The 27,109-nt window shown below is 36.4% G+C and overlaps 2 protein-coding genes and 1 non-coding gene across 4 annotated transcripts in view; 2 read left to right on the top strand and 1 right to left on the bottom strand.

The window, feature by feature from the left end:
• The window catches only part of LOC105647949 (CBS domain-containing protein CBSCBSPB3), a 33,502-nt gene extending 25,725 nt beyond the window's left edge, over window positions 1-7,777 (top strand). Inside the window, exons 12-14 of one of the 2 annotated variants that reach the window (XM_089719429.1) lie at window positions 746-828; window positions 913-1,002; window positions 7,269-7,777. In XM_089719429.1, coding sequence (XP_089575555.1) covers window positions 746-828; window positions 913-1,002; window positions 7,269-7,295 — 200 coding nt within the window. In that variant the 3' untranslated portion in view covers window positions 7,296-7,777. Of the gene's footprint in view, window positions 1-745; window positions 829-912; window positions 1,003-7,233 lie in introns of both variants that reach the window. The other variant, XM_089719428.1, reaches the window with a different exon arrangement.
• Window positions 7,778-10,990: 3,213 nt separating this feature from the next.
• LOC149497639 (uncharacterized) lies at window positions 10,991-22,688 on the top strand. The gene is made up of 4 exons (XM_089719239.1): window positions 10,991-11,173; window positions 18,012-19,485; window positions 19,549-21,847; window positions 22,382-22,688. The coding sequence occupies exons 1-4, from the start codon at window positions 10,991-10,993 to the stop codon at window positions 22,686-22,688; spliced, it is 4,263 nt and encodes a 1,420-aa protein (XP_089575365.1).
• Window positions 18,531-18,637, bottom strand: LOC149497640 (small nucleolar RNA R71). Its single transcript, XR_016320271.1, has one exon. It is a non-coding gene; the product is annotated as a small nucleolar RNA R71 (small nucleolar RNA).
• Window positions 22,689-27,109: the final 4,421 nt, after the last annotated feature.

Consider the following 27,109-nt stretch of genomic DNA (forward strand, 5'->3'; position numbering starts at 1 on the left):
ACGTGTGTAAAAGGGGCATAATGGTGTTCTAGTAAATACTACCTCTGTTTCTAAATACTTGTCACATTTGAGAAAATGCTATGTTCTAAAATATTTGTCACATTTGTAATTTCAAGTTGTAATAAATTCTTTTTTCCATGTTTATCCTTTGTATATGATCAACAATTATTGCTTCAAGTTCTCAAAAATTTGGTGTTTGGATATATTAAATTAGGAGTAATGTAGTCAATTTGCACAACAAATTATTGTAACTTAGACAAATTTAATAATTTTTTTCAGAAATGTGAAATTCTAAATGTGCCAAGTATTTAGGAACAGAGTTAGTAGTATTCAGGTTAAAACCCTGCACTCCTTATGGGTTGGCATGTTAACCTGTGACAACTGACAAGGGAATTTTCTTATGGGAGAATTGTGGTGACATGATTTTGATTTTAATATGGTGAAGGCTAACGTGCATTTGCATTTTGTGCACAATATTGCTACGAGGGGTCGATACTACCCCATTTTGGATTTTTGTGCAGCATACTTTTGTAGATAGACTATGAGCATGTTGTAGCTTATTAATTGACAATAAAGATTAAGGAAAAGGCTCGTTAAAGAAAAGATCAACCAGACTTTGGATCTTGCTATTTTGTTATGATATTAGGTGAAAAAGGCATGTTTGCTTCAAGCTTCATAGGGTGCATTCCAGTAAGGTTATCCAATAAAAAGGCAATACAATTTTACTTGCCTTTCCTATTTTCAGGCACTGAAAATTTAGGTGAGCTTACTTCTGCTGTATTGCAGAGGATTGGTATTCTTAATGGTCAAGATCATCCTCAACTTATGGTGAGATAGGCTAATATCTGTGTTTTTGGTTTCTGCATTGTCGATTTCATTTTCTGGTCATATTAGCCTTTTAACTTTTTGCAGTACGAGGATGATGAAGGCGACAAAGTTTTACTTGCAACTGAGGGTGATCTTATTGGCGCTGTCAACCATGCTAGAACAGCAGGATTGAAGGTAATATGTTGCTTCTGTGATTATGATTTTATTTAGTATGGTGCTGTAAAGTTCACTTGATGCCTTTGGAAATCTATGGCTGGTTCAGCTTAATTTAGCTTGGTAAGTTCAAGGAACCAAGCTTGAGGTTACGAGCTTGAGTTTGGGGATAAGTTGACTTGATTTTAGTGCACTGGAGTCAGATTGTAAAAGAGAGGATATTTGACTGTTAAAAAAATGATTCTGATAGGTATGAAGTGGCGATAAGGGAATTGGATGTTTAGTGTTAGGCTTACAAGTTAGGTGAAAGAAGATAATTTGGGGAAAGAGAGAAGATTGAGCAGAACAGTTGTAGGAGAAAGAGCTCATTGTTGAGTGGGAAAGAGACATGAGGAGTCTCAATGGGAGGAAGAGATTATGCGTTAGAGTTAAGAATGTTGATATATACAGTTCAAAAAAATAGAGATATTAGAGATGAAGCTGGAAAAAAACAGATTTGTATTAATAATCAACTGAAGCTGTCCTCTGTGGTTACAAGGAAGAAGAAGCAGAAAATTAACAAGAAGGAGAAGATAATGACTGAATCAGCCCCCAGGCCTTTGCCCGTGCAGATTGCTCTTGCCAAAATAACTGAATTGTACCAAGATGCCTTTTTCTCTCATCTTCATTCTTTAAGTAGGCTGTTCATGAGGAATCTGCTTACGTGTCTATTTCTTGGTCCCCAATTCTGTATTTTGAATTCCCTTTGCTGCCCTCAGCAGGTTTCCCTCTTCTAGAATATACTGGGAATGGTTTAGGATCAGGAGCCTTTCTATCATTACCTGCTGCTGGAAAAACAGCCTTGTCCTCAAGGCAGAAGTGAGGGAACTGAACTGAGAAATCAGACTCATCCACCCAAGTTGCCTCTTCTTCACTCTGCCCTTTCCATTGTATCAGCACTTGAGTTTTCTGTAAATCACCATCTTGCACAGATCTTCTTTGACAGAATTTAGCAGGTTCCAGTATAGGTCCTTCTTGCACCTCCAACCCTTCGGGTAAACTCTCAACCACAGAATGGTCACAAACAACTCTCTTCAGCTGATAAACATGGAACACCTTACCACCAACAGAAAATTGGAGATCCCTGCAACGCTTATTGGCATATTCAATAATAAGCTGCTGGGCTCGATGCAAGTTGTAACGCAGCTGTCTTAGTATTTCATCCCGGCTTTGTAGGTGCTGGGAAAGGGTTTCAACTTTTGTTTCGCCTGGTAGGTAGTGTTGGATACTCGGGGAAGGTCTTCCATAAACAGCCTCCAAAGGTGTTTTCTTTGTAGCACCTTGGAAATTTGTGTTATACGAGAGTTCAGCCCAGCAGAGCCACTTCAACCAGGTTTTAGGCTGCTCAGAGGAGAAACATTGCAGGTACGATTCTAGACTACGGTTGAGTACCTCGGTTTGGCCATCACTTTGTGGATGATAAGAACTAAAGTATAGCTGGGTACCTTGTAAACGGAACAGCTCTGTCGAAAAGTGGCTTAAGAAGATTGGGTCCCTATCGCTGACTATATAGTCTGAGGCACTCCATGTAGTCTGACTATTATTTTGGCAAATAGCTTTGCAACGATGGCAGTAAATGGGTGCTTTAACAGAATGAAGTGGGCATATTTTGACAGTCGGTCCACTACTACCAATATACAACCAATGCCATGTGATCGAGGTAATCCAGTAACACAATCAATTGAGATATCTTCCCATATCCTTGCTGGTATAGGAAGGGGCTGCAAAAGGCCAGCTGGATTTTTGGCTTCATATTTGTGTTTCTGAAATGTTAAGCAGGTTGCAACAAACTTTTGAATTGAGGACATTATACGATACCAGTAGAAATTGGAGGCAGTTCTCTTATAAGTTCGGAAAGCACCAGAATGACTGCCAATGGCAGTGGAGTGGAACTCAGTAATGATTGTTGGTACCCATTTAGAGGATGCAGGTAAAACCAGCCTTCCTTTATAGAAGAGTCCGTCATGAATTAGAGAAAAATGTCAATGATGTCGCTTGTTACTATTCAAGTCAGAGATGATCTGAGACAATTGAGTCCTGCTGGATTTCCTTGTTAATAAGGTCCCAATCAACCCATTGAGGAGCAGATATCACTTGAATCTGAAATTCCTCCTCATGCCTGGATAAAGCATCAGCTGTCCGATTAGATCTGCCAGGCTTATATTCTATAGTAAAGTCATACCCCATTAGTTTTGCAACCCAGTATTGTTGAGCAGGGGTGGAAACCTCTTGCTGCAGTAAGTGTTTGAGACTTTTTGATCAGTACAAACAATAAACTTTCGCCCAATTAGATAGGGACGCCAATGCTGGATGGCTAATACCGAGGCCATGAGTTCATTTTCATAAGTTGATCTTGCTAAAGTTGGATCTCCGGTGGATTTTGCTATAGAAATCTATTGGTCGATTTTGTTGCATTAGAACAGCCCCGATTCCCAGATTTAGAGCCATTAGTCGCCACTATAAATTGACAAGAGAAATCAGGCATTGCTAGCACAGGGGATATAGCTGCCTTCAAGGTATCAATGATCACTGAGCTAAAGAGTTCCATTGGAAATTGGCTTAAGCTTCCTTCTTTAGTAGGGTTGTTAAAGGACTAGCTATTGAACTGTAGTGCTGAATAAATTGGTGGTAATAACTAGTAAGGCCGAGGAAACCATGGACAGCCTTAACAGATGTTGGTACAGGCCGTTGAAGTATGCTAGTGATCTTGGAAGGGTCCATTGAAACACCTTGAGCTGATATGGTGTGGCCCAAATACTCAACTGACGACCCAATGAACATTTCTTTCCATTAAGGTGGAAGGAATTGTCCCGCATGAGCTGTAAGACAATCTTCAAGTGGCTTAAGTGAGTTTCCCAATCTGCGGTATAAACCAGAATGTCGAGAACAAATTTAAGTAAATAAGGACGGAAAATATCATTCATAACTGCTTCGCAAGTTGCCGGAGCATTGGTGAGTCCGAAGGCATCACAAGGAACTCATAGTGGCCCGAATGAGTATGGAATGTTGTTGAGTGTGTGTCTGGTTCTGCAGCTCTAATTTGAAAGAATCCAGACCTAAGATCCAATTTAGAGAAGAATCGAGCCCCGGTCTAGAAAAAGGGCTTGAGCTGGGGCGGATTACTCCAGCAGTAAGCATGTCTTTCACCAAGCGCTTGATTTCATCTTTCTGATAGTGCCTATAGCTGTAAGGTTTAATTGATACTGGTCCTTGGCTTGGTTGGAGAGATATCTGACGATCAGCTTGCCTATGAAGCTTGGTAATCTCGCTAAAAATGTCAAAAAATTAGGTTTTTACTTGCTGAAGCTAGTAATGCAGATTAGTAGTAGAGGTATCTGGTGGGGTGGGATCAGGTGACATAGTCCATAGCAACACACAGAAAGTCAGTATTAGATACCTTGTTGATAGACTTACAAGAGAGGCCTCTTTGTAAGAGAAAGATCCCCAGTCAGGAGTATATTATGGCCCTGATGTTGGAAAATCATTGTGAGCTTCTGCCAGTTAACCCGGACATCTCTGAGCGTCTCTAACCACGCCATGCCAAGAATTATATCTACGCCACTTCAGGGAAATACATAAAAATCACCAGTAATAACCAGCGAATCCAAATCGAGCTTCAATTGGCGGCACACCCCATTGGACCTGATATGATGACTAAAAGATGGAGTGGAGCTCACTGATAATTTTAGTGCAGAGGCCAGATCATTGGAGATGAATTGTGGCTAGCACCACTATCAATCATAATTACAACAGAGGAAGAGAGCAATGGCCCCGTAAGTTTCATCGTTCTTGGTCGCGATATCCCTCCAACCGAATACAAGGGAATATCCAGATAAGAGAAATGAACTTCATCAATATCAACTGGTGGGAAGGGAATGTCACCTTCAAGCTCAGTAATCTGGCTATCTTCTGTTTCTGAGATTTGCTCATCCTGATGGCTCGAAGAGACTTATTAGGACACTCATGGGGGAGTGAGTATGGCTGTTTGCAGCGGAAACAGAGACCCTTAGCCCAAGTTCCTGATACTCCTTATGAGAATAATGGCGGACGCCACGATTTTGGGTGGATGAGGTGGTAACAAAGGGTGTCGAGTGCCTGGGTTTGTGTTTGTGATTCTGTTTAGTGTTGTGGAGCGTGTTTCGAGTCGGGTGTGTTTGGTTTAGGGCTTGGATCCGAAGGGGGACTGGTGTAATGGATTTTGGGCCGATACTATAGCGGGCCGTGGAGTGGGTCTCACCAAAGTTTTGGCGAGAGGGCTTTGGTCGGAGTGGCTTGGGCAAGTTCTCTTTCAATCTCGCGGGCCACTTTGTGGATTTATAGAGGTCGACGGCATCATATGATCGAAGTCGGACTCTGATTTCACCTCGCAACCCATTTAGGAAATAACCAAGAAGGTGAGAATCTGACAGATCTGGAATTTGCGCCGCGCGATAGATAAAGTCGTCGATGTTTTCCGACACTGTTCTTGTTTGTTTGATTGCTATGAGGTATTCAAATGGGTTATCCGCCATATCACCACCATAGCGTTGTAGCAACTCTTCTTTTAATTTATCCCAAGTCAGAGTGTTGGTTCTTTTTCGGAGCCACCGTAACCAGTGAAGATGATGTTCCTCCATGGAGATAAGAGCCAAGGATACTTGGAGGTTTGGGGAAATGTTGTGGAGCTCAAAGTATTGTTCTGTTCTAGCAATCCAACCCACTGGGTCTGTTCCAGAAAACGAAGGCATCTCAAGTTTTTTGGCTGTGAAAGGTGTGGGTTCAATAATATTAGTGGTAAAATGGGCACCTAGGGATTGGTAACAGGTTGGTGGGCGTAAGAATCATCGCCGGAATCTGGTATGGTTTTGCCCTTGAGGATAAGATTTTTTAACTCCGAAAAATTTTGATTTTGGTCCAGAATCTGGCATTGTTGGTCTAGTTTGATGGTGGCGATGGATAATTCTAGAGATGCAACGTTCTTCTCTAAAGCTTCAATTCTTTCCTCCATTCTCATTTTTGTCATGTTGGGATCCGGCAGGTCGGACCAATTGTTAGAGTTAAGAATGTTGATACAGTTCAAAAAAATAGAGATATTAGAGATGAAGCTGGAAAAAACACATTTGTATTAATAATCAATTGAAGCTGTCCTTTCTGGTTACAAGGAAGAAGAAGCAGAAAATTAACAAGGAGAAAATAATGGCTGAATCAGCCTCCAGGCCTTTGCCCATGCAGATTGCTCTGCTCAAATAACTGAATTGTACCAAGATGCCTTTCTCTCTCATCTTCATTTTAAATAGGCTGTTCATGAGGAATCTGCTTACGTGTCTCTATTTCTTGGTCCCCAATTCTGTATTTGAAATTCCCTTTGCTGCCCTCAGCAGGTTTCCCTCTTCTACAATACACTAGGAATGGTTTAGGATCAGGAGCCTTTCTATCATTATGGATCACACTTGGAAATTGAAACTCTCTCACATAAGGTCCATTTGCAAATTCAGGTCAATTACAGTGGATTTAGTAAGTCCATGAGCATATGTGTGAATTCAATAATTTTGCAAGAGGCAGCGATGCAGGGTTAGAATATTTGTGGACTAAAGGTGAACATGGGGATCAAATGGAGGTCTCATTTAATTGTTGACGATAATTAGGATGGTTGAGAGGAGAAAAGAAATATATAAATGCTTTGGCTAGTGCTCAAACTCGAGTCCAGTTAACTAGTAGACCAGCCTTACAGGGAATGTATGTGAGTAATTTTAATGGATTATTGTTGATATCATTTACATTATTGTTAATATCATGAAAGTCTCATGTATAGCTTGAAGATGAATGTTTGAGATTAATGTCTTTGTAATGTATGGCTCTGATTTGATTTTTGGGGTATGTAGACTGGAGGGAATGAGAATGTAAAAAATTTTATTTTTATTGCATAATCAGTGATAATCAGTTCTAAATAGGACTGTTACTATTCAAAATATTGTTAGACTGGACTTAGTTTTGAAATTTACTTGGTAATGTGTTGAAATTTCACTTTTCAAGGAGTTGCCCTGAAATTAATGATAGTGAGTGTTATTATATATATATATATATATATATATATATATATATATAAACATGCTGCATGGTCTGCTATGTTCTTTAATTTAGTACTGTTTCTCATTGAAAATGTTGAGATATGCAGTTGTCGGTGGATTTTATTTTCGGATGTCGAAGTAATTATTTTATGTTTCTCTAACACAGGCTTTAAGGTTGCATCTTGATTTTTCTGATTCCAGTCAGCAAACAGTAACTCAGGCGGGTAAGATGACTGCTGAGAGGACTGGATGGGGTTCTTTCCACTCTGCTATCTTGGCGGGTGCAGTTGTTTTAACTGGCATTGGTGTTCTGGCCTATGTGAAGCGCTCGACGTTGTGAAATTATACCAGGAAAGTTGACCGATCGATCAAGAATTATTCCTAGCATCTGATAATGTTTGTTGGCAGAGCTTCGGAAAGAAACTGTTCACTGATTTCGGGCATAGGGGAAATCTCTCTCCTTGTATTATAGCCTCAGATTGAATGCTGAGGTACAGGGAGCGCACGATATAAAGCTATCCTTGAAATTGTAAGAAATAGCTTTTTCTTTTTGACATTTCTGTCAAGGAAAGCCTGAGACAAGGATAACTTGCTCGTGACTTGATAACTCAGGTTTACTCGCATGAAGTTTTTATGGCCCTAGTAGATGTGTAACTTGTATAAAATGCAATTACTTTTATGAATTTTTAAATTGAGGATTTTCAAATCTATATATTTTGGTCAAATATCATGAAATTAATAAGTTTTCTATTACATGGATTTTTATAACCTCTCGTTTGATGCAAATACTAAAATCATAGATTTAATAATGCTCTTATAAATAAAAACAAATAAAGGTTAATTTTGCTAATTTATTAATTATATTCAGTGATCCCATAAAAAAATTTTAAAACAAGCAAAACGACTTAAGGAAAACGAGATTTTGAAAAATCTATGATAGATTTGTTTTAAATTCGGTTCAATTCTTTTTTTCTTCATCGTTCTTCTTCATTTACTCTTTGTACGGTATCTCTCCAGCACAAACCATAACCTTTGGGTTTGCCATCGCAAAGTAGGGCGTATATTCGTTAAGTTTGAATTATTCATTTAAAATTTTAATATTTATATTTTCATGTATCATAATACTCAGAATTTTAAGAGTTGTTGCCATCTAATCCTATTTTCATATTTATGGCAATAATACTGTCAGTTGCAATTGAAAATAAGAAAATATTTCTCTTTTTTTAAATATTATCTTAAAAGGTCGAAACATAGTCCATTTTGTGATACGTTTAGTTTTTCACTTAATTTTATTATCTTGTAACCACAATTTTTAAAATCGATTAATTAATTTGATTTAATGATATTAAAATATTATAAGTTTCAATCTTAACATAGGGCATTTAGTTTTTATATTTTAATTGTACCGATAGTATTTTATTATTAAATAATAACAATCAATTTTATTTTAATATCAAATTATATTTACATATAATGGAACACCTTTATAGATTTAAAAATATGATATTTATGATATATGCAATTAAATAATTAAAAATTTATTTATTTATTATTAAATAAATAACAATTTGACTATATTATCGATAATAGAAAAAATTTATAGCAATTAGGATAATTTCATTCTCAAATATAGATAATATAGAAATAAAATACATAGTTGAAAGAATTTTATTTTATTATTTTAATATTTATGTAATGCTCTAGGATTTCTTTGGTAAGTAACAAAAATTTATGTTATTAAATTATTTATTAGCACATTAATAGGGTAAAATAATGGAATTTTTTTCATAATTTGTATTTTACATTTTTATCAGTGTTACTGTTAGGCCCCAGTCCCAGCACGTAGTCTAACCCACTAAGAATGGAAGGGAAAATATTTTTTTCATCTTGAAGTATTATAAAATTATTCAATTCATCGCATTTTTTACTATTAAATATTTATTGGTTTCGTATTAAGTGTTCTTCTATATAAATTTTTTGAGATTTTTTCTGTTAAATGTCTTGTAAAAGACTAAAATACCCTTTCAGATAAGATAAAAATTAAATCCAACGTCCTTTTTTTCTTCATCTCTGCAAATCTCCATTTTTTGCAACTATAAATGTCACGACCCGATTCCATGGGTCGGACCGGCACTAGGGCCCAGGTAAGCTTAAGACCCCCGAGGCCCATAGTAAGCCTGAAACACTAAAATCTATTATCTCGGTATAAATTTCAACATTCAGCCCATATGATTATGAAAAATAAACCTCAATATTTTATTATTTCTCGGCCCAAGTTTATCTTCTCCAGCATTCTATAATTCGGGTCCAATTTACAATACATGACTAAATATATGTAAATCTTACAACTGCGGAGTCACTAACTCTTTGGTATACAAAGCTTTTTATACACATGATTACATATTAAAATAATTATGAAACTAGGAAAATTTCTCTATTGCCCGATGCCGAAGACACATAGCCTAAATCGTATTAAAGAAAAACATACTTCCTGAAAAATCAAGCAAAACTTGTGAGTTTTCTAAGGAGAAATAATTATCGCACAACACACGCAGTCACACAAATGTGTAAACATATCGATCTAGTCATCCGACTAGTTATATGCTCACGCAGCCAGTCACACAAATGGCAAATCACCAGCACTCACAATCATTAACATCTTCATATAATCACATCACGTGGAAATTGGTCAGTGGAGTCACCGAACCCCCGATGAGCCGTCCTCCCACATGGCTCATCCTCTCACATGTGCACCAGGGAGCCGATCCCCCATACTGGCCGACCGGTCTAATCCTCACTTGACCAGCCCTCTCATTGTTTTTCTATCCTCTCTTTTCTTTTTCATACCAACAGGAGGCAACCCGGTCGTCTCCATCAAATCTAGATCCTCAGGCGCTCACAACAGGAGGCCACCCTGCAGGCTGCGATCAAATCTAGATTATCCGGTGCACCCAATAAAGAAGCCAACCTGTGGTTAACAGTAACGGTAACGGTAGGTGCACACGGGAGGCGCCGATCTCCCATTTACCCGGCTAACAGAAACAGAATCAGGATCCATATAACAGAAACAGTCTCACAAACCCATGGTGACCCACTTCATCCCAACTCCACACAAACAAAGCATAGCATTATCACAACACAATTAATCAAACATTGCAATTAAATGCAGACATATTGATCAGTTACATATTGGAATGCAATGTACAATTAAACATCCATTCTCAAATGAAATTAAATAATTAAATAAATAATATTAACAATAACAACAATGATAAAATAAATAATAATAATAATAATAATAATAATAATAAATAATGATAAAATAAATGATAATAATAAACAATAATGATGAAAATAATAAATAAAATAATAAATAAATAACGGAATAATTAAATGAATAATAATGATAATAAATAAATAATTAGAGCACTTTATTTGTTATGTATCAAATTATAGAATTTATCTAAATAAACTTATTAATTATATTATTAATTAAAACTAGTCCAAGTTCTATCGAAATTTCGGCAACACCTCCCCTAAAAATTGGACTATCCACCTGCTAAAATATCAACAATTAATCAAATATTCCCAAAACACACAGCCCATCTGTGGGGCAATCAATCCAGTAAATTAGTCCCGTCCTCCACATTTTCCATATCAACATTAATTCATAAATTTTTCTTTAATTCCATAAACCATAATTTCCTAACAATTTATTTATTACTAGAATTAAATTCTTTAATTAACCAAGTAATTTTAATTAATCAACGCTTACATTATAACTCAATTAACTACTCACAATTACTAAATTAAATTAACTAAATTAATTAACTACAAATAATAAAATTAATTTAATTAACTAATATTACTAAAATTAAATTATACCCAATATATATTGTTACCGGAATTTTGATTAACCGGAAATGGAGGCTGGTGGCCGGAGGTTGACTGGCAGTGGCGGAGGGAGGCGGAGGCAGCGCGAAGGAGCTGGACAGGCTCGTTTCTGGTGGTCGGAGGCACGTTGGAGCGATGGCTGGGCAGTGGCGATGGCGCGACGAGCTGGATGCGGCGCGATGCTTGCGCGATCGAAGGCAGAGGGAGGCCGGGTCTGTTCGTGCCGCGCGATCTGATCCAGGGAGCTGGCGGAGTCGCTGCGACGTGGAGCGGCTGGATGTGGCGCGCGGAGGAGTCCGATTGAGCTGGAGGTCTCGCGCGGCGCTGCTACAGCTCTGTCTCGCCAAGGACGCAGATGCAGTGAAGGGAAAAGGAAAGAAAGAAAGAAAGGAAGAAGAAGAAGAAGAAGAAGAAAGGAGAAGAAGAAGAAGAAGAAGAAGAAGAAGAGAGGAGAGGATGGCGGAGCCGCTGGTGGTGCTACGCGGTGGTCGAAGGCGTACGAAAAATATGGGTAAGGAAAGTGAGGCATGCGCTGGAAATAGAGGAAGAAGAGAATTCTAGATGGTCTGGGTCAAACCTGTTTGATTCGATTCGGTTCGGCCCAAATCTTTGATTTTCAACTGATTTACGGCTTTTCAATCGGTTTTCGGTTTGGTTTCTCATAATGTTCGCACTAAAATACTAATATGAATTTCCAGGCTGTCGGTTCATTAAATTTAATTGAAAAATATTTTGAAAATAAAAATTTGAGTTGTTTCAATAAAACTCAATAAATAAATAAATTTAAAAATCATTGAAGTTATTGTATCTCACTTTGCCAAAGCATGTTCCAGTCATCTCTAACATTATATTCCAAAGATGTTTCCATGACATTAAACTACACTTATATAACAGCCCTGCCCGAATAGCTGATTAAACCTTTTTTTGCATCATTATTGCTTCAATAGAATGGAGAAGTCTCTAAACCCATGGGTCATTCACATCATTATCTGCATATTTCGCCTCAAATAGCTCATAGCCGATTGCAAAGAAACATAAAACCGGTGAAGAGAAACAACAATACCCAATAACTTAAAAATCAACTAAATTGAAAAATAATTGAAGATCCAGTAAACAAGACTGTTGTAAACTCAATCTGACTTCCGGTTGTCCTCTGGAATGTCAAGGTTCGCAAATATCGGGCCAAATCCAATAAAGAACTCATCTTTTATTGATAAATCAATACCACCACAATGAAATCTTTTACAGAAAGTTGCTTCCATGGTGTTAGATAAAGTGGAAAAGTTTTGGTTTTACACGAATGTAAATACCGTCTTCCTAAAACAACGAACCCAACTGTTCAAATTTCTGGTAACTTCGCTATCGGAACAACCACTGTACACGATTTACTGGTCACTGGTAAAATCCCAGATAGCATTCGAAGTGTTTATCTACGAAACGGCACAAACACTGTTAATGAAAGTTAAAACAAGGAGATGAGGTTGTGAGGTTGGTTTGCAGGTTAGGAAATGAGCTTAAGCCTTTCTGCCGCCGGCAATGGAAGAGAACAGGAACGGTGGTATGGAGGCGCTCTGGAATAGCGTGGAAGAGAGGAAAGAAACGTGATTCCTGTTCCTAGGCTTTTCATCTCATTAAGGGTAGTATTTGGCATTTTAAAATATTCATCTCTACTCTATCTTACATTTTAGAGATATTTAACAGACATTTAACGAAAAAAATCTCAAAATTTAGATGGAAGGACCATTTAATGAGACGAAACCAAATCTGAAGGACTAAACGTAATACTCAAAAATGCGAGAACGAGTCAAATAATTTTATAAAATCTTAGAGACGAAAAAAATATTTTCCCAAAATGGAATTTGAATGCTCATTTTTTGAGTTGGATTTACAGTGTCAAAGCCTATTTAATTTGATTACTTTCTTTGCAACGGAGTCTGTGTCACTTACTTTTTTTATTTTATTTTGAGAGATCTAAGAAAAAATTCTAATTTTAACTCCAAACATTGGTCTAAATAAATAAAATGCATTATCGAAATCAAAGAAGGATTCGAGAGCGAAGTTTTCAGTTTAAAACAATCGATTAATTGCCCAAAAGTTTAACGAAAATGATTTTAAGATGAACAAATGTATGACAATTATACAAAAAAAAAAAAAAAAGTAAAGAAAGCATTTAAAAAAAGCAGTGAAGAAAACATTAAAAGAATAAATCAATAAAAGAGAATGTTACCTTTAGCCTCTATTAAGGATTCCAGGATAATCACACATCTCCATCAAGAGAAACAAAGCAGCAAATAAATAAATTAATGAGGGAAACCTTACCTTTAGCACCTTAAAGGAATTCAAGGATGGCTATACATTTCCTAATCAAAATAAAAATGGCAAATAAAGAGAGCAAGTATAAAGAAATGGAGAAAGTATAAACAAACATCAAAGTAGAGAGTATTGCCTTTAGCCCCTTATAGGGGTTCTAGGACAATCACATGCATCCCATCCAAGCCCATGAAACATGAAATTCAACTCAGGTTCAGTAATCGAGTCTACCTGCTTATCCCATTAAATAGAAATCAGAATCAAGTAGTTCTTCCCATTGTGAAATCGTGGGTCAATTGTGAAAAGTGTTTTTTTTCAAATGTTGTTCAGTCTCCAAATTTGAGAAAATGTGGCTTTAATAGTCATTTGATTAAAAATGGTTCATTTGGTTTTTACTGCTAAAGGTTTGAGAAAAGAAGCTTTAGTCAACTATTTTGTGTAAAAATGGTTCTTTTTGCTGTAGTTGCCAAAGGTTTTAAAAAATAGGCTTTAGTTGCCTAATTTGTGTAAAAAAGGATCATTTGATTTTAGTTGCTAAAGGTTTTGAAAAAGAGGCTTTAGTCGCTTAATTTGTATAAAACTAGTTCATTTGGCTATTGTTACCAAAAGTTTTGAAAGAAACAAAGAAGAAGAAGTAGAGAGATGAAATGGTATACAAATAAAACAAAGTAGCATGTAATTTCTTTACAACACATAAAACAACAAATAATCCTCAATATTGATCTGTTCCAAGCATTCAAGTCATGTACATGTCATTCAAAAGCATAAAGTCTCATATTAAAGGCAATTGCAATAAAGATGGAAAACATGCAAAGTTATGAAGTTGCAGGATCATATGCAAAAAATGCTAATACATAAGTGTTGTACCTAAAGCATTTTCTAAAGAGACATCTAAATCTTAGTAATTCAAAGTCTCTAACCTAAACTGGATTGTTCAAAGACTAAGTATTCATTCTAAGTATTTAAGCATTTATTTAGAACTAAGTTAGATATGCATATAATATAGTTCAATTGAATTCAAGTCTAACTAATCATGTTATTGTTTATTTACTAAGTTAAATAGACATTTAATTAATTGTAATATAATTGAACATGCAACTTAATTAAACTTAAGTTAATCATGTAATTAATTAATTCTTAAATTAGTTATGCTTTAATTTAATTCTAATCATGCATCTAATTCTAAGCTAATTAAGCATTTAATTGAGTCTAAGGGATCATACATTTAATTAATTAATTCTAAGTAAATTGGCTAATTAATTCTAATTGATCATAAATTGTTTAATTAATTCTAAACTAACTAGACCTAAATAATTATGCATTTAATTAATTCTAAACTAATCTAATTAAGCATCTAATCTAATTAAGCATTTAATTAATTTCATACTATGCATTTAATTAATTCTAACTAACATAATTAAGCATTGAATCTAAGTAGCATCCAATTAAGGAAAAAGTGGGACCTGTCTCTTGCAGAGTGCTTTTACGAGGTCTTGGATGAGGCGACTTCACGATTTTCTTTTTTCGCCTTAAAGTTTCAATAAGGGTCCAAATTCTTTCACTTATGGTGTTTGAAAGAACTCAAATTAAGGATTTGATTACACTCACGTCCTTACCAATCAGCTTCCAACAATTAATAACTGAAGACTTTCACCCATATTAATTGGCTTACAATAATCAACAGCGAAAGGCTCGCATGCTCTTGTCAATCAGCTTACTAACCTCAATAGCTGAGGCTTTCATGCCCTTGTCAATCAGCTCGTCGACATTGATCAGCCACTAAGGCTATCACCCACATCCTTGCAACATTCAATAAGTTATGTGCCTTCATTTCGTTACGCTACCACATTCTAAGTAATAGTCTTAGAATCTGCGCTTTCACCATGTTAATAAAAAACACTCAGTTCACTACCATCACTCATGCCAAATCATCTTTGGCACTCTTGATGCGGGGGAGCTATGAACACATGTTTTTCACACCCAAAGATCCATAAAAATCAATGACAAAAGGCACAGTTCAAACCGATAGCAAATCGGTCCAAACCCAGAGATCAGCCCAGCTAACAAAGGTGATTTTTACTCACTCTTTTAGCATTTTTTCCACATAAAATGATATAAATATGGCCAAAATCAAAGTTGAAATGGACCCCGAACAGTGAGCACAAAGTCACTACACATCAAAAGAACTCAAAAAGTGACCTCTCTCAACTCTTCTGATCATATCTGGAGCTACATATCTAATTTTTAGGTGATTCAAGTTAGTTTAGGAACTAAACATCTAGAGCTTGCCAATGGTATATCACAGACTAAAATCAGAGTTGATTTGGGCCTTAAACCATTCAAATCAAAATAATAAACCAAACTAGACCTAGACGATCGGACTTGAACTCGTACTGGTTGGCCGCCTCTGGCCGATGGTTGGGTGAAATATTAACCTGAAAACACTCTTTTTCATCCTCTTTTTGCACACTTTTTCTCCCAATCCTATATTGTTTGCACACTCTCTCACCACCACTCTCTAGCCTATAAATACCCCCCAACATCTTCACTCTACACACACTTTTGGTTCACAATTTGATTGAGCAATATTAGTAACATTTGAATTAGGATTGTTTCAAGGCTTACATGTTCAGCAAGTCCACGATTTTACTTAGAAAATAATTTGGAGAATTCTACAAAAACCAGCAAGAGTTTCCCTGAAAATTAGACTTAACTAAAACTTGTAAAAATAAGAAACACTTCTAATCATCAACCCAAAGATCCACTATTATAAGTCTCATTTCTCAATCATATAAACTCCACATTCAAGTCATAATTAATGTCAACTCTTAATATAATCCATAATGTATTCTTTTAATATAACTATTCATAATGCATACTAAACACCAACCAGTGGTCAACCTAAACACCATTCAATGGTCAACCTAAACACCATTCAGTGTTCAACCTAAAAACCATTTAGTGGTCAACCTAAACACCATTCAGTGGTCAAATGATAGCCTCGCAAAACGGGCAAATCTTGTTATGTTATTTTGGTATAAATTGCATAAATGCATGATTGTTTTTGTACATTTTACGTTTGTTTGTGTTGTTTTTGTTTCAAAGTAATTTTCAGGAACACAGTCGAAGCAAAGATTTGTTTTATACAAAAATAAGGCCAAAAAAAGTTGAAAAATGGAAAGAATCCTTAAATCAGCCCTCGCGCCGCGAAGCAAGTCGCAACAAAGGAAAAAGGCCAAAGTCGCGAGCGCTACCAGAGGACGCGCGCGCAACCCACACCCAGAAAAAGCAAGTCGCGAGCGCGACATTCATATACGCGGGCGCGACAAGCAAGTTTGAGAGTCAGAAACAATGGGAGCAAAAGTCGCGAGCGCGCCTTCCAACTGCACGGGCGCGAGAATGACTTTTGAGAGGCAGAAGGTTTGCCGGCAAAAGTCGCGAGCGCGACTTCAAGATGCGCGAGCGCGAAAAGAACTTCTGAAAGGCAGAAGCATTTGGAGAAGAAGTCGCGAGCGAGACCTTTACAAGCACGAGCGCGAGTCGAGATTTTCAGGAGACGTAATTGCTGCTTTTTCATCAGAAAATCATATCTTTTCATGCAAGGGTCGGGACTCTTCCCAAGAGAAGTCACCTCAAGCACCTCTTGGCCAACCAATCACTACTAAAACCACCATCACTCTCCTCCTCTATAAATAACAATCAAAGTGAAGCAAGAAGGGAGAGATATATAGATTTAATTCTTATTCAGAGTTAGATTCACAAAACACTTAGATTGTATTAGGAGAAGTGTGTTAGTAATACTTAGAGCAAGATTGACGAAAGTCACTTGTTATTGATTGTGCCAAGAACACCAAGAAGTTCCTCGAGGTGTGACGCCAAGAAGTTCCTCGAGGTGTGATGCCCTCCCGAGGCTTGAGTTAGATTACCTCTTTCTCTTGTTTTATAAACTTATTGTATGTTGTTCTTCATAACTCTTCTATGCAAAGCAACAATTTTTAATTGGTAATATTCAATAAAAATTCTTTAAGTTATCTTTTGGTCTTTGTTTAATCAAAGTTACTAAATTATATTCTCAGAAGGAAATAGTTTAGTAAAGATCAAAGAGATTTAATTCATTGAATTGAGTTTACATATGCACATTTCACTTATTTCTGCTGAAGTTAAATCTGTCTTATTGAAATAATCAAAGAATAAGAATTAGGTTTAATATTTAACAAGATAAGGTTTTTATTATATGTAGAAATACATATAATAGATAATATAATTCTATACTGAGAAGTTGAATTACAACTTACCATATGTGATTAAAGAATTCTCTATTGCATGTTACAAGCTTTTGCATAGAAAAGGGAAATCCTGTGTATGATAAATTATTCTAAGTATTTTACCACACACTTGTCTTTACAATTAATTATTCTAAGTATTTGACTATACACTTATCTTTTAATTTAATTAAATATTAGCCTTAGCATAAAAAGAAATCAATCACTTCTGTATTTATTTCTGTAAACACATCATTAAGAATAAAGTAGCAAGTGGACTCAACTCGTTCCTCGTGGGATCGATCTTTTATTACTACGTGGCGATCCGTATACTTGCGGGAACTCAAACGAGACGCAACAAGTTTTTGGCGCCGTTGCCGGGGAACGGTGTTCTGTCATTTAACGAAATATTCTTATATGTGATTTGCAGTTTATTTTAATTAAGATACATACTTATAGTTGATTCAAAATTTTGCAGGAACACATAGTTTACATAACTCATATGCCAAGTACCAGATCCTCAAATAGTGAATTGGAGGATTATCAACCTGAGATTGAACAATTTCTTTCACAACGAAAAAAGAAGAAGAAAAGAAGAAATTCAAGAATCATGGGTGATGGAAATCCGCCACAGAGGTTGATGGACTTTGTGACTCCAAGTTTAAATGGTTCACAAAAGGGAGTAGTACGTCCACCGGTAAATGCTAACCAGTTTGAGATTAAACCGGCTTTATTACAAATGCTCCAAAATAGTGTTCAGTTCTACGGATTACCAAATGAGGATCCTAACTCACATATAGCCAGTTTTCTTAAAATCTGTGATACATTCAAGATGAATTCGGTACCAGTAGATGCCATCGAGTTACGTCTATTTCCTTTCACATTGAAAGACAAGGCAAAAGCTTGGTTGAATTCATTACCACCAAACTCTATCACTACCTGGGAAGAACTAGCCCAAGCCTTCCTGTCAAAGTATTTCCCACTAGCAAAAACCGCTAGGCTTATCAAAGAAATAACCTCATTTACCCAGCATGAAAATGAGTCCCTATATGAGGCATGGGATCGCTATAAAGAGCTCCAACGAGTTTGCCCACACCATGGCCTTCCCCAAAATATATTGATTCAAACCTTCTACAATGGGGTGACACCTTCTACAAGAGGAACTATAGATGCCATGGCAGGAGGATCATTAATGAAGAAGACTACTAATGATGCAATTGAGCTACTAGAAGAGATGGCCAACAATAATAGCATATGGCCAACTGAAAGGGCTCAGGTAAGTCATTCTACTACTAGCAATGAGTCTTCATCTTCTTCAAAGAATTCAGTAAAGAAAGTGCATGAATTAGATCCTTTAACCATGATGCAAGCACAAATTTCTGCTTTGTCTTATAAAATTGATAACTTAAACATAAGTAAATCAACACCTCTTATTTGTGACAATTGCGGTCAAAATGGGCATGTGTCAAATGAATGTAATTATAAACATCCGGGTATGGAGGAGCAAGTGAATTATGTCCAAGGACAAGTTCGTGGTCCGTACTCACATACTTATAATACTGAAAATCGTAATTATCATAATTCCTTTTGGAGAAATCATGATAATCAGGAAAGGGGCAATCAGGTTAGTCAATCTCAAGATAGGCTGGGACAATTGACTAATAAGCTTGATAAATTTCTCGAGGGATTCAACCAAAAGATGAGTAGTCAAGATGATAGTTTTAAATGGTTAGAATCAAAGTTTGACAAGTTATTCAAAAATCATTCATCATCCATACATAATTTGGAGGTACAAGTAGGGCAGCTTGCAAGTGCCATTTCATCACGTGAAGTGGGAAATCTTCCTAGTAATACAGAAAAGAATCCTAGGGAGAATGTAAGTGCCATTGCCTTACGAAATGGAAAAATAGTAGATAAAATAGTTCCTTTGGGTACTGATGTTAATGTTTTGAGTAATGCAACTGTGGAGCCGGTTTGTGAACCGAGCATTGAAGTAAATAGTGTAGGATCAAGAGGACAAGAAACAGGAAAGAATAAGGGGAAGGCCAATGATAAAACATATCAATCTAGGCCCCCTTTTCCGCAAAGGCTCAAGAAGCAGGAGCAAGATAAGCAGTTCTTAAATTTTATTGATAAACTGAAAAATTTGCATATCAACATGTCGCTCATGGAAGCTATCACACAAATTCCAAACTACGGTAAGTTCCTTAAAGATTTGATCTCAAAGAAACGTAGTTGGGAAGATGTGTCGACAGTCACTCTAACTGAGGATTGTAGCTCCATAATCTCAAGTAAGTTACCTACTAAACTCAAAGATCCAGGGAGTTTCACTATACCATGCAAATTAGGTAAAGTAGATTTTCCTAGATGTCTATGTGATTTAGGAGCAAGTATTAATTTGATGCCATTATCTCTCTTTAAGAAATTGGGACTAGAGGATGAAGTTAAGAGAACTAATATGGTTTTACAACTTGCTGACCAAACTATTAAAAGACCCTATGGTATCATTGAAGATGTACTTGTTAAGGTTGACAAATTTATTTTTCCAACTGATTTCGTCATACTTGACTTTGTTTATGATAAAAATTGCCCTCTTATTTTAGGAAGATCATTTATGAACACAGGGAGAGCATTAATTGATGTTTCAGAAGGAAAATTAGTCCTTAGGATAGGTGATGATGTCATTGAGTTTCATATAGATAAAGCTATGAAATATCCTATGGATGAGGGAAATTGCATGAGAATTGACATAGTTGATGCATGCATACAAGAAATATTTACCCTGGAAGGTAATGAAAAATTTGAAGAAGAAAATGTCAATATTGAAGAAGAGGAGTTTATAAATTTAAGACCTGAAATGTTACTTAGGGAGCATGAACCTTTACCACCATCAATTGAAGTTCCACCAATAGTAGACCTTAAAGAGTTACCAAGTCATTTACGATATGCTTTCTTAGGTAAAGATCACACACTTCCTATAATTATTTCTAACAAATTAACTGTAGATCAAGAGAATGATTTATTAAAAATTGTTAGAAATAGGATTAAGAGTATAGGATGGCAAATTTCTGACCTTAAGGGGATAAGTCCAAATCGAGTCATGCATTACATCAATCTTGAGGATGGACATATACCTAAGGCAGAAAGACAAAGGAGACTTAATCCTAATATGAAAGAAGTAGTGAAGAAAGAAATTATCAAGTTACTAGATGCAGGAATAATATACCCAATTTCGGATAGCCAATGGGTTAGTCCAATTCAATGTGTGCCTGAAAAGGGAGGAATGACTGTAGTAAAAAATGAAAATGGTGAACTAATTCCTACTAGGACCACTACAGGTTGGAGGGTATGTATTGATTATAGAAAACTTAATTCAGCCACCAGAAAAGATCATTTTCCATTACCATTCATAGATCAAATGTTAGAAAGAATTGCTGGTCATGCTTTCTATTGTTTTCTCGATGGATATTCGGGATATTTTCAGATTTATATCTTTCCGAATGACCAAGAGAAAACCACATTTACTTGTCCATTTGGTACATTTGCATATAGACGCATGCCTTTTGGATTATGCAATGCACCTGCAACATTTCAACGTTGCATGACCGCGATTTTTAATGACTACATAGAAGAAATTATGGATGTCTTTATGGATGACTTTTCTGTGTATGGTGATTCATTTGAAGGTTGTTTGAAAAATCTAGATCTTGTATTATCAAGATGTGAAAGTGCTAACTTGGTTTTGAATTGGGAGAAATGCCACTTTATGGTTGATGAGGGCATTGTTTTAGGGCACAAAATAAGTAAGGAAGGAATCCAGACAGATAGGGCAAAGATAGAAGTTATAGAAAAATTACCTCCTCCTACTACGGTTAAAGGTATAAGATCTTTTCTAGGCCATGTAGGATTTTACAGAAGATTTATAAAAAAATTTTCTATCATTGCTAAACCTCTAACTAACTTACTTGTTAAAGATGCATCTTTTGATTTTTCTCCAGAATGTTTAGAAGCTTTTAAAACTTTAAAGAAGGCATTAGTAAGTGCGCCTGTTATAGCAAAACCCAATTGGGGATTACCATTTGAAATAATGTGTGATGCTAGTGATGTTGCTGTTGGTTGTGTATTAGGCCAAAGACATGAGAAAAAGTTGCATGTGATATACTATGCTAGCCATGTTCTAACTAGTACTCAAATGAATTATACAATTACTGAGAAGGAAATGTTGGCTGTGGTGTATGCATGTGATAAATTCAGATCATACTTGTTAGGAGCAAAAGTCATAATCTATACTGATCATTCTGCATTGAAATACCTGTTTGCTAAAAAAGATGCAAAACCACGTCTTATTCGATGGGTATTATTATTGCAAGAATTTGACATTGAAATTAGAGACAAAAAGGGTTCTGAAAATTTAGTTGCAGATCATTTATCACGTCTAGAAAATGAAGAAGGACCAATAGGAGAAACTACAATTATAAATGAAAATTTTCCAGATGAGAATTTAATGTTAGTACAACATGTTCACACACCTTGGTATGCTGACATTGCAAATTTTCTAGCTTCTAACATCATACCTCCAGATATGACTTATGCACGAAAGAAGAAGTTCTATGCAGATGCTAAAAATTTCTTATGGGATGAACCATTCTTGTTTAAGATATGTATGGACGGTATGATTAGAAGATGTGTAGGGGAAACAGAAATACAAGATATACTTATGCATTGTCATTCTAGTCCATATGGAGGGCATCATGGAGCAAATAGAACTACTTCAAAGGTTTTGGAAAGTGGCTTTTATTGGCCCACTCTATTCCACGATGCTCGTATATTTGTCTCTCATTGTGACAGGTGTCAACGGGTTGGCAACATAAGTCGAAAAGATGAAATGCCTTTATCCAACATACTCGAGGTAGAGATATTCGATGTATGGGGAATCGACTTCATGGGACCATTCCCTATTTCACAAGGTAAGAGTTATATCTTAGTAGTTGTTGACTATGTTTCCAAGTGGGTGGAAGCACAAGCTTGTGTCACAAACAACGCCAATACAGTGGTCAAATTCTTAAAAGCATTATTTACAAGATTTGGGGTTCCAAGAGCAATCATAAGTGACGGAGGTACGCACTTTTTAAATAGATCGTTGAAAGCCTTTTAAGGAAATATGGAGTACATCACAAGGTATCTACCCCATATCATCCACAAACTAGTGGTCAAGTGGAAATTTCAAACCGCGAGCTTAAGTGGATTTTGGAACAAACTGTCAATTCATCACGAAAGGATTGGTCGCTTAAACTCGATGATGCACTCTGGGCCTATAGAAAGGCATTTAAGACACCAATTGGGATGTCTCCATACCGTCTAATTTATGGTAAGGCATGTCACCTACCCCTAGAATTGGAATATAAAGCATATGGGGCAATAAAGTCTTTAAATTTTGATTTAAGCAAGGCTGGCTACAAAAGGAAACTTCAGTTAAATGAACTAGATGAGATCAGATTATTAGCATATGAAAATGCCAAGTTATACAAGGAAAGAACTAAGAAATGGCATGATAATCAAATTCGAATCAAATCATTTAAGGAAGGAGACCAAGTGTTATTATTCAATTCAAGACTACGCCTATTTCCTGGAAAACTGAAGTCCAGATGGAGTGGACCATTTGAGGTAATCAAAGTTGCAAAACATGGAGCATTAGAATTGAAGAATCTATCTAATGGTTCTACATTCGTGGTAAATGGACAACGGTGTAAGCTTTATTTGGGTAATAGGATAGAGGATCCACCACAGGTAACATTTTAAACCGATTTTATAAGTATGTATAATTTCAATAACTACTTAATATACTTTGTTTATTATAATGTATTATTTGATTATTTGTTTTTATCAATTTTTTTAAGTTAAAAAAAAAAAAAAAAGAGAAACCCATCAAAAATCAAGTGTGCAGGGAAGTCTATTTTTGCAGGAAGCCAAACTCGCGAGCGTGAATGAAAGAAAGCACGAGCGCGAACATTGCAAAAAAGAGACAACAACTCTTTTTTTACAAAACTCGCGATCGCGACATCTATCTGCGCAAGCGCGAATTTTCCACAAAGGAAGTCAGAAGCTTTAAGATCCCAATTCGCGAGCGCGACATCTATCTGCGCGAGCGCAAGTTCTCTGCAAAACAAGTCAGAAGCAAAGAGATTCACTCTCGCGATCGCAATAATACCAAGCGCGAGCGCGATTAGGGCACAACAGAGGACAGAGGCCAGGCAAGAACCATTCGCGAGCGCGAATTTTCAGACGCGATCGCGACTCCAGAAAAATTCCTGGCGCGATTCCACAAATCTTTGGCGCAACTTCCTAACGGTCAGAAATTTTCAACTGCCCTCTCACACTCCAATCAATTCTTCTCCTTCCCAATGCATTCAAACCTGCAAAAACTGTAAGTAACCTTTCAAATCCAATCAAAACTCTTCCTTTTCAACTTCCCCATTAACTACTCAACCCTATCCTTCCCTAAATTCATCTATATAAGAAAATCAATTCCTTTCTTTACAAACCCCCAAACTCTGTCACTACAAAACCAATTCCCAGCAACCCTCTTTTCTGCATATCTTGAACAACAATATCCCCATCCACACTCACACCATGCCATTCAAGCAAAAAGCCAGGAAGAACAAGGAAGGATCTTCATCCTCTGCACCAACACGAAAGGATTTGGCCACCAGATATAAGGCTCCTTTTCCCATATATACTATGGAGGAAGGGGAACGCTACACACGCCTTGCCAAGTGCACTTTCACAGGTATGTATCTTCTTGACCAACCCTTTTTACAGACTAATGGCATTTTAGAGAAAGTACAGGAATATTTGAAAATTTTAAATTTTGAAATATTTAGTCAATTACAAATTCCTGAAAATGCTAAATTAAGTTTAGAGTTATTGACTACTATTGATTGGGCGGATGATAATGAAATGGCCATCAAATTTAGAGTGGATGGAGAGGAATTAACTGTGGATTATGCTAAAATGAACGAATGGTTAGGATTCCCCAAAAGTGGATGTGCTTCTAAACCGAAAGGATGGAATGCATCTTCCGTTTGGGAAATACTAACGGGGCAATCAACTTTTACTCCACGAAATGCTGGAAATAAATGGATCAAAGATGAGAGTATTTTATACCTACAGAAATATTTATGTTATGCCTTGTTTGGACGGGTGGAAGCATCCAAAGTCCAAACAAGAGACTTGTTTGTGTTGGACTGTATTTTGCAGGGAAAACGAGTAGACATTGCCGGAATCGTGCTCGATACAATATACAACGCCTCTCGTCATCAAGGCAAAGTTACTTTAGGAGTGGGTAGTTTGGCGCCTATCTTGGCATATATTGCTCGAATGCCCATTCCACCTTATCAGCCCCAACCAACAGACACTTTTAGGTATATGGATGGCACATTCTTGAAAAAGATAGGTTTGGTTGAAGAAGTAAAAACTGGCAGCACAGTTCTTTATCGTTGGAAGCCTTGGGAAACTAGAGTCGGGCATAGCGATCGTAATGAAGGAACCTCTGATGCACAAACACCAAGACAGCGAAAAGGCAAAGCGCCAGTCACATCATCTTCTCATGTGGAAGAAGAAGAAGATGAAGTTGCCGGATGGAAGCAAGTGTTGGGTAAAGTGGAAGCTTTACAGCAATCGCAGGAAACCTTACAAGTTACTGTTCTTGACATGGGACAAAAACTGCATACAATCCAGAAAAACCACGAACGGATGGAACGGAAGTGGATGAAATATTTCCACCATCAAAACATCGAGTTCACTCCATCACCTCTGGGTTCTCCGGAGGCCTAAGGTTTTTCTATCCTTTTTTTTTATTTTTTTTTTATTTTTTATTTTTCAGTATTGTTGTGTGTTTATGCATGTGATGTGTTCTCTTTGCATTTCTTCCCCCACAATGAGGGCATTATGTCTTTTAAAGTGTGGGGGAGACCTTACAAGATCTCTGGTCATTGTCATTGTCATTTTTATTATTATCTCCGTTCATTTTTATTTCATTTCATATATATATAAAAAAAAAAAGTGTGACAATTAAAAAAGTCAACTTCTTTGCCTTAGTTCAATGTTTTCAGTCTCTACATGTTGATTTGTTTGTATTTTGCTTGTTGAAATAGAAGTCCTGAATAATATACCATGATTAGAGAGATTGAATGCTTATATGAACTTAAGTTTTAATATATTACATATGACATTTTAAACTTTTCAAATAGCACATTTTAATCTTTGGTTAATTATCTAGACATTATCTTTTGTTTTAGAAAAGCTTGAATCCTAACTTGAATGAAGAATAGAAAGAAATTAAAAACTTGTATGTTTCAAGTCAATAAGGGACGAAGGTATGTAAAAAAAAAAAAAAAAAAAAAAAAAAAAAAAAAAAAAAAAAAAAAAAAAAAAAAGAAGGTAACCTTAAGGGAATAATGGAAAAACCGTTCCAAAGTAAAGTGGTATGGAGCATAAAATGCAACCACTTATCATTTACATTCCCACATACCTCGAACAAAAATAAGAGCAAAAGAAAAAAATTGTGGTATGGAGCATAAAATGCAACCACAAAAAGAAAAGAAAAGAAATGAAGTGGTATGGAGCATAAAATGCAACCACTTAGTGAGATAGAAATAAGACTACCTAAAAATGCCTTGAGATGAGAAACAATACATGTATACTATCTAAAGTACTTCCTATTCTTTGCATTTTAAGGATGGAGGATTGCCTATCTCATATCTTAAAATGGCTAGATTTCTTATACTTTAGATTTTTGTTTGCTATTTTGAAATTTTTACCTGTCACATTCATTTATACTACTTGGTTCATAAAATACAAAAAATCTCTTATCTTTGGTAGATTACTTAAGAAGTCTAAATCAACGAATAAACACAAACATGATCAACATGAAGTTCAAAAAGAAGGGTAAATATCTTGCTTAGGGACAAGCAAAGAGCTAAGTGTGGGGGAATTGATAGCCTCGCAAAGCGGGCAAATCTTGTTATGTTATTTTGGTATAAATTGCATAAATGCATGATTGTTTTTGTACATTTTACGTTTGTTTGTGTTGTTTTTGTTTCAAAGTAATTTTCAGGAACACAGTCGAAGCAAAGATTTATTCTATACAAAAATAAGGCCAAAACAAGTTGAAAAATGGAAAGAATCCTTAAATCAGCCCTCGCGCCGCGAAGCAAGTCGCAACAAAGGAAAACACCCAAAGTCGCGAGCGCTACCAGAGGACGCGCGCGCAACCCACACCCAGAAAAAGCAAGTCGCGAGCGCGACAAGCAAATTTGAGAGTCAGAAACAATGGGAGCAAAAGTCGCGAGCGCGCCTTCCAACTGCACGGGCGCGAGAATGACTTTTGAGAGGCAGAAGGTTTGCCGGCAAAAGTCGCGAGCGCGACTTCAAGATGCGCGAGCGCGAAAAGAACTTTTGAAAGGCAGAAGCATTTGGAGAAGAAGCGCGAGCGCGACCTTTACAAGCACGAGCGCGAGTCGAGATTTCCAGGAGACGTAATTGCTGCTTTTTCATCAGAAAATCATATCTTTTCAT

The sequence above is a fragment of the Jatropha curcas genome, chromosome 3 (assembly GCF_041381405.1).
Source record: "Jatropha curcas cultivar XTBG-Jc1 chromosome 3, XTBG_Jcur_1.0, whole genome shotgun sequence".
Taxonomy (NCBI): domain Eukaryota; kingdom Viridiplantae; phylum Streptophyta; class Magnoliopsida; order Malpighiales; family Euphorbiaceae; genus Jatropha; species Jatropha curcas.

What these genes read in the sequence shown, in the direction of transcription:
- LOC149497639 (XM_089719239.1), top strand. Translation starts at nt 10,991, where the DNA reads ATGGAGGCTGGTGGCCGGAGGTTGACTGGCAGTGGCGGAGGGAGGCGG. An exon ending in CGAAGGCAGAGGGAGGCCGG is followed by an intron (nt 11,174 to 18,011) that starts GTCTGTTCGTGC and finishes AAAATTTTGCAG; the next exon opens with GAACACATAGTTTACATAAC. An exon ending in CATTCTGCATTGAAATACCT is followed by an intron (nt 21,848 to 22,381) that starts GTTTGCTAAAAA and finishes TCATTGTGACAG; the next exon opens with GTGTCAACGGGTTGGCAACA.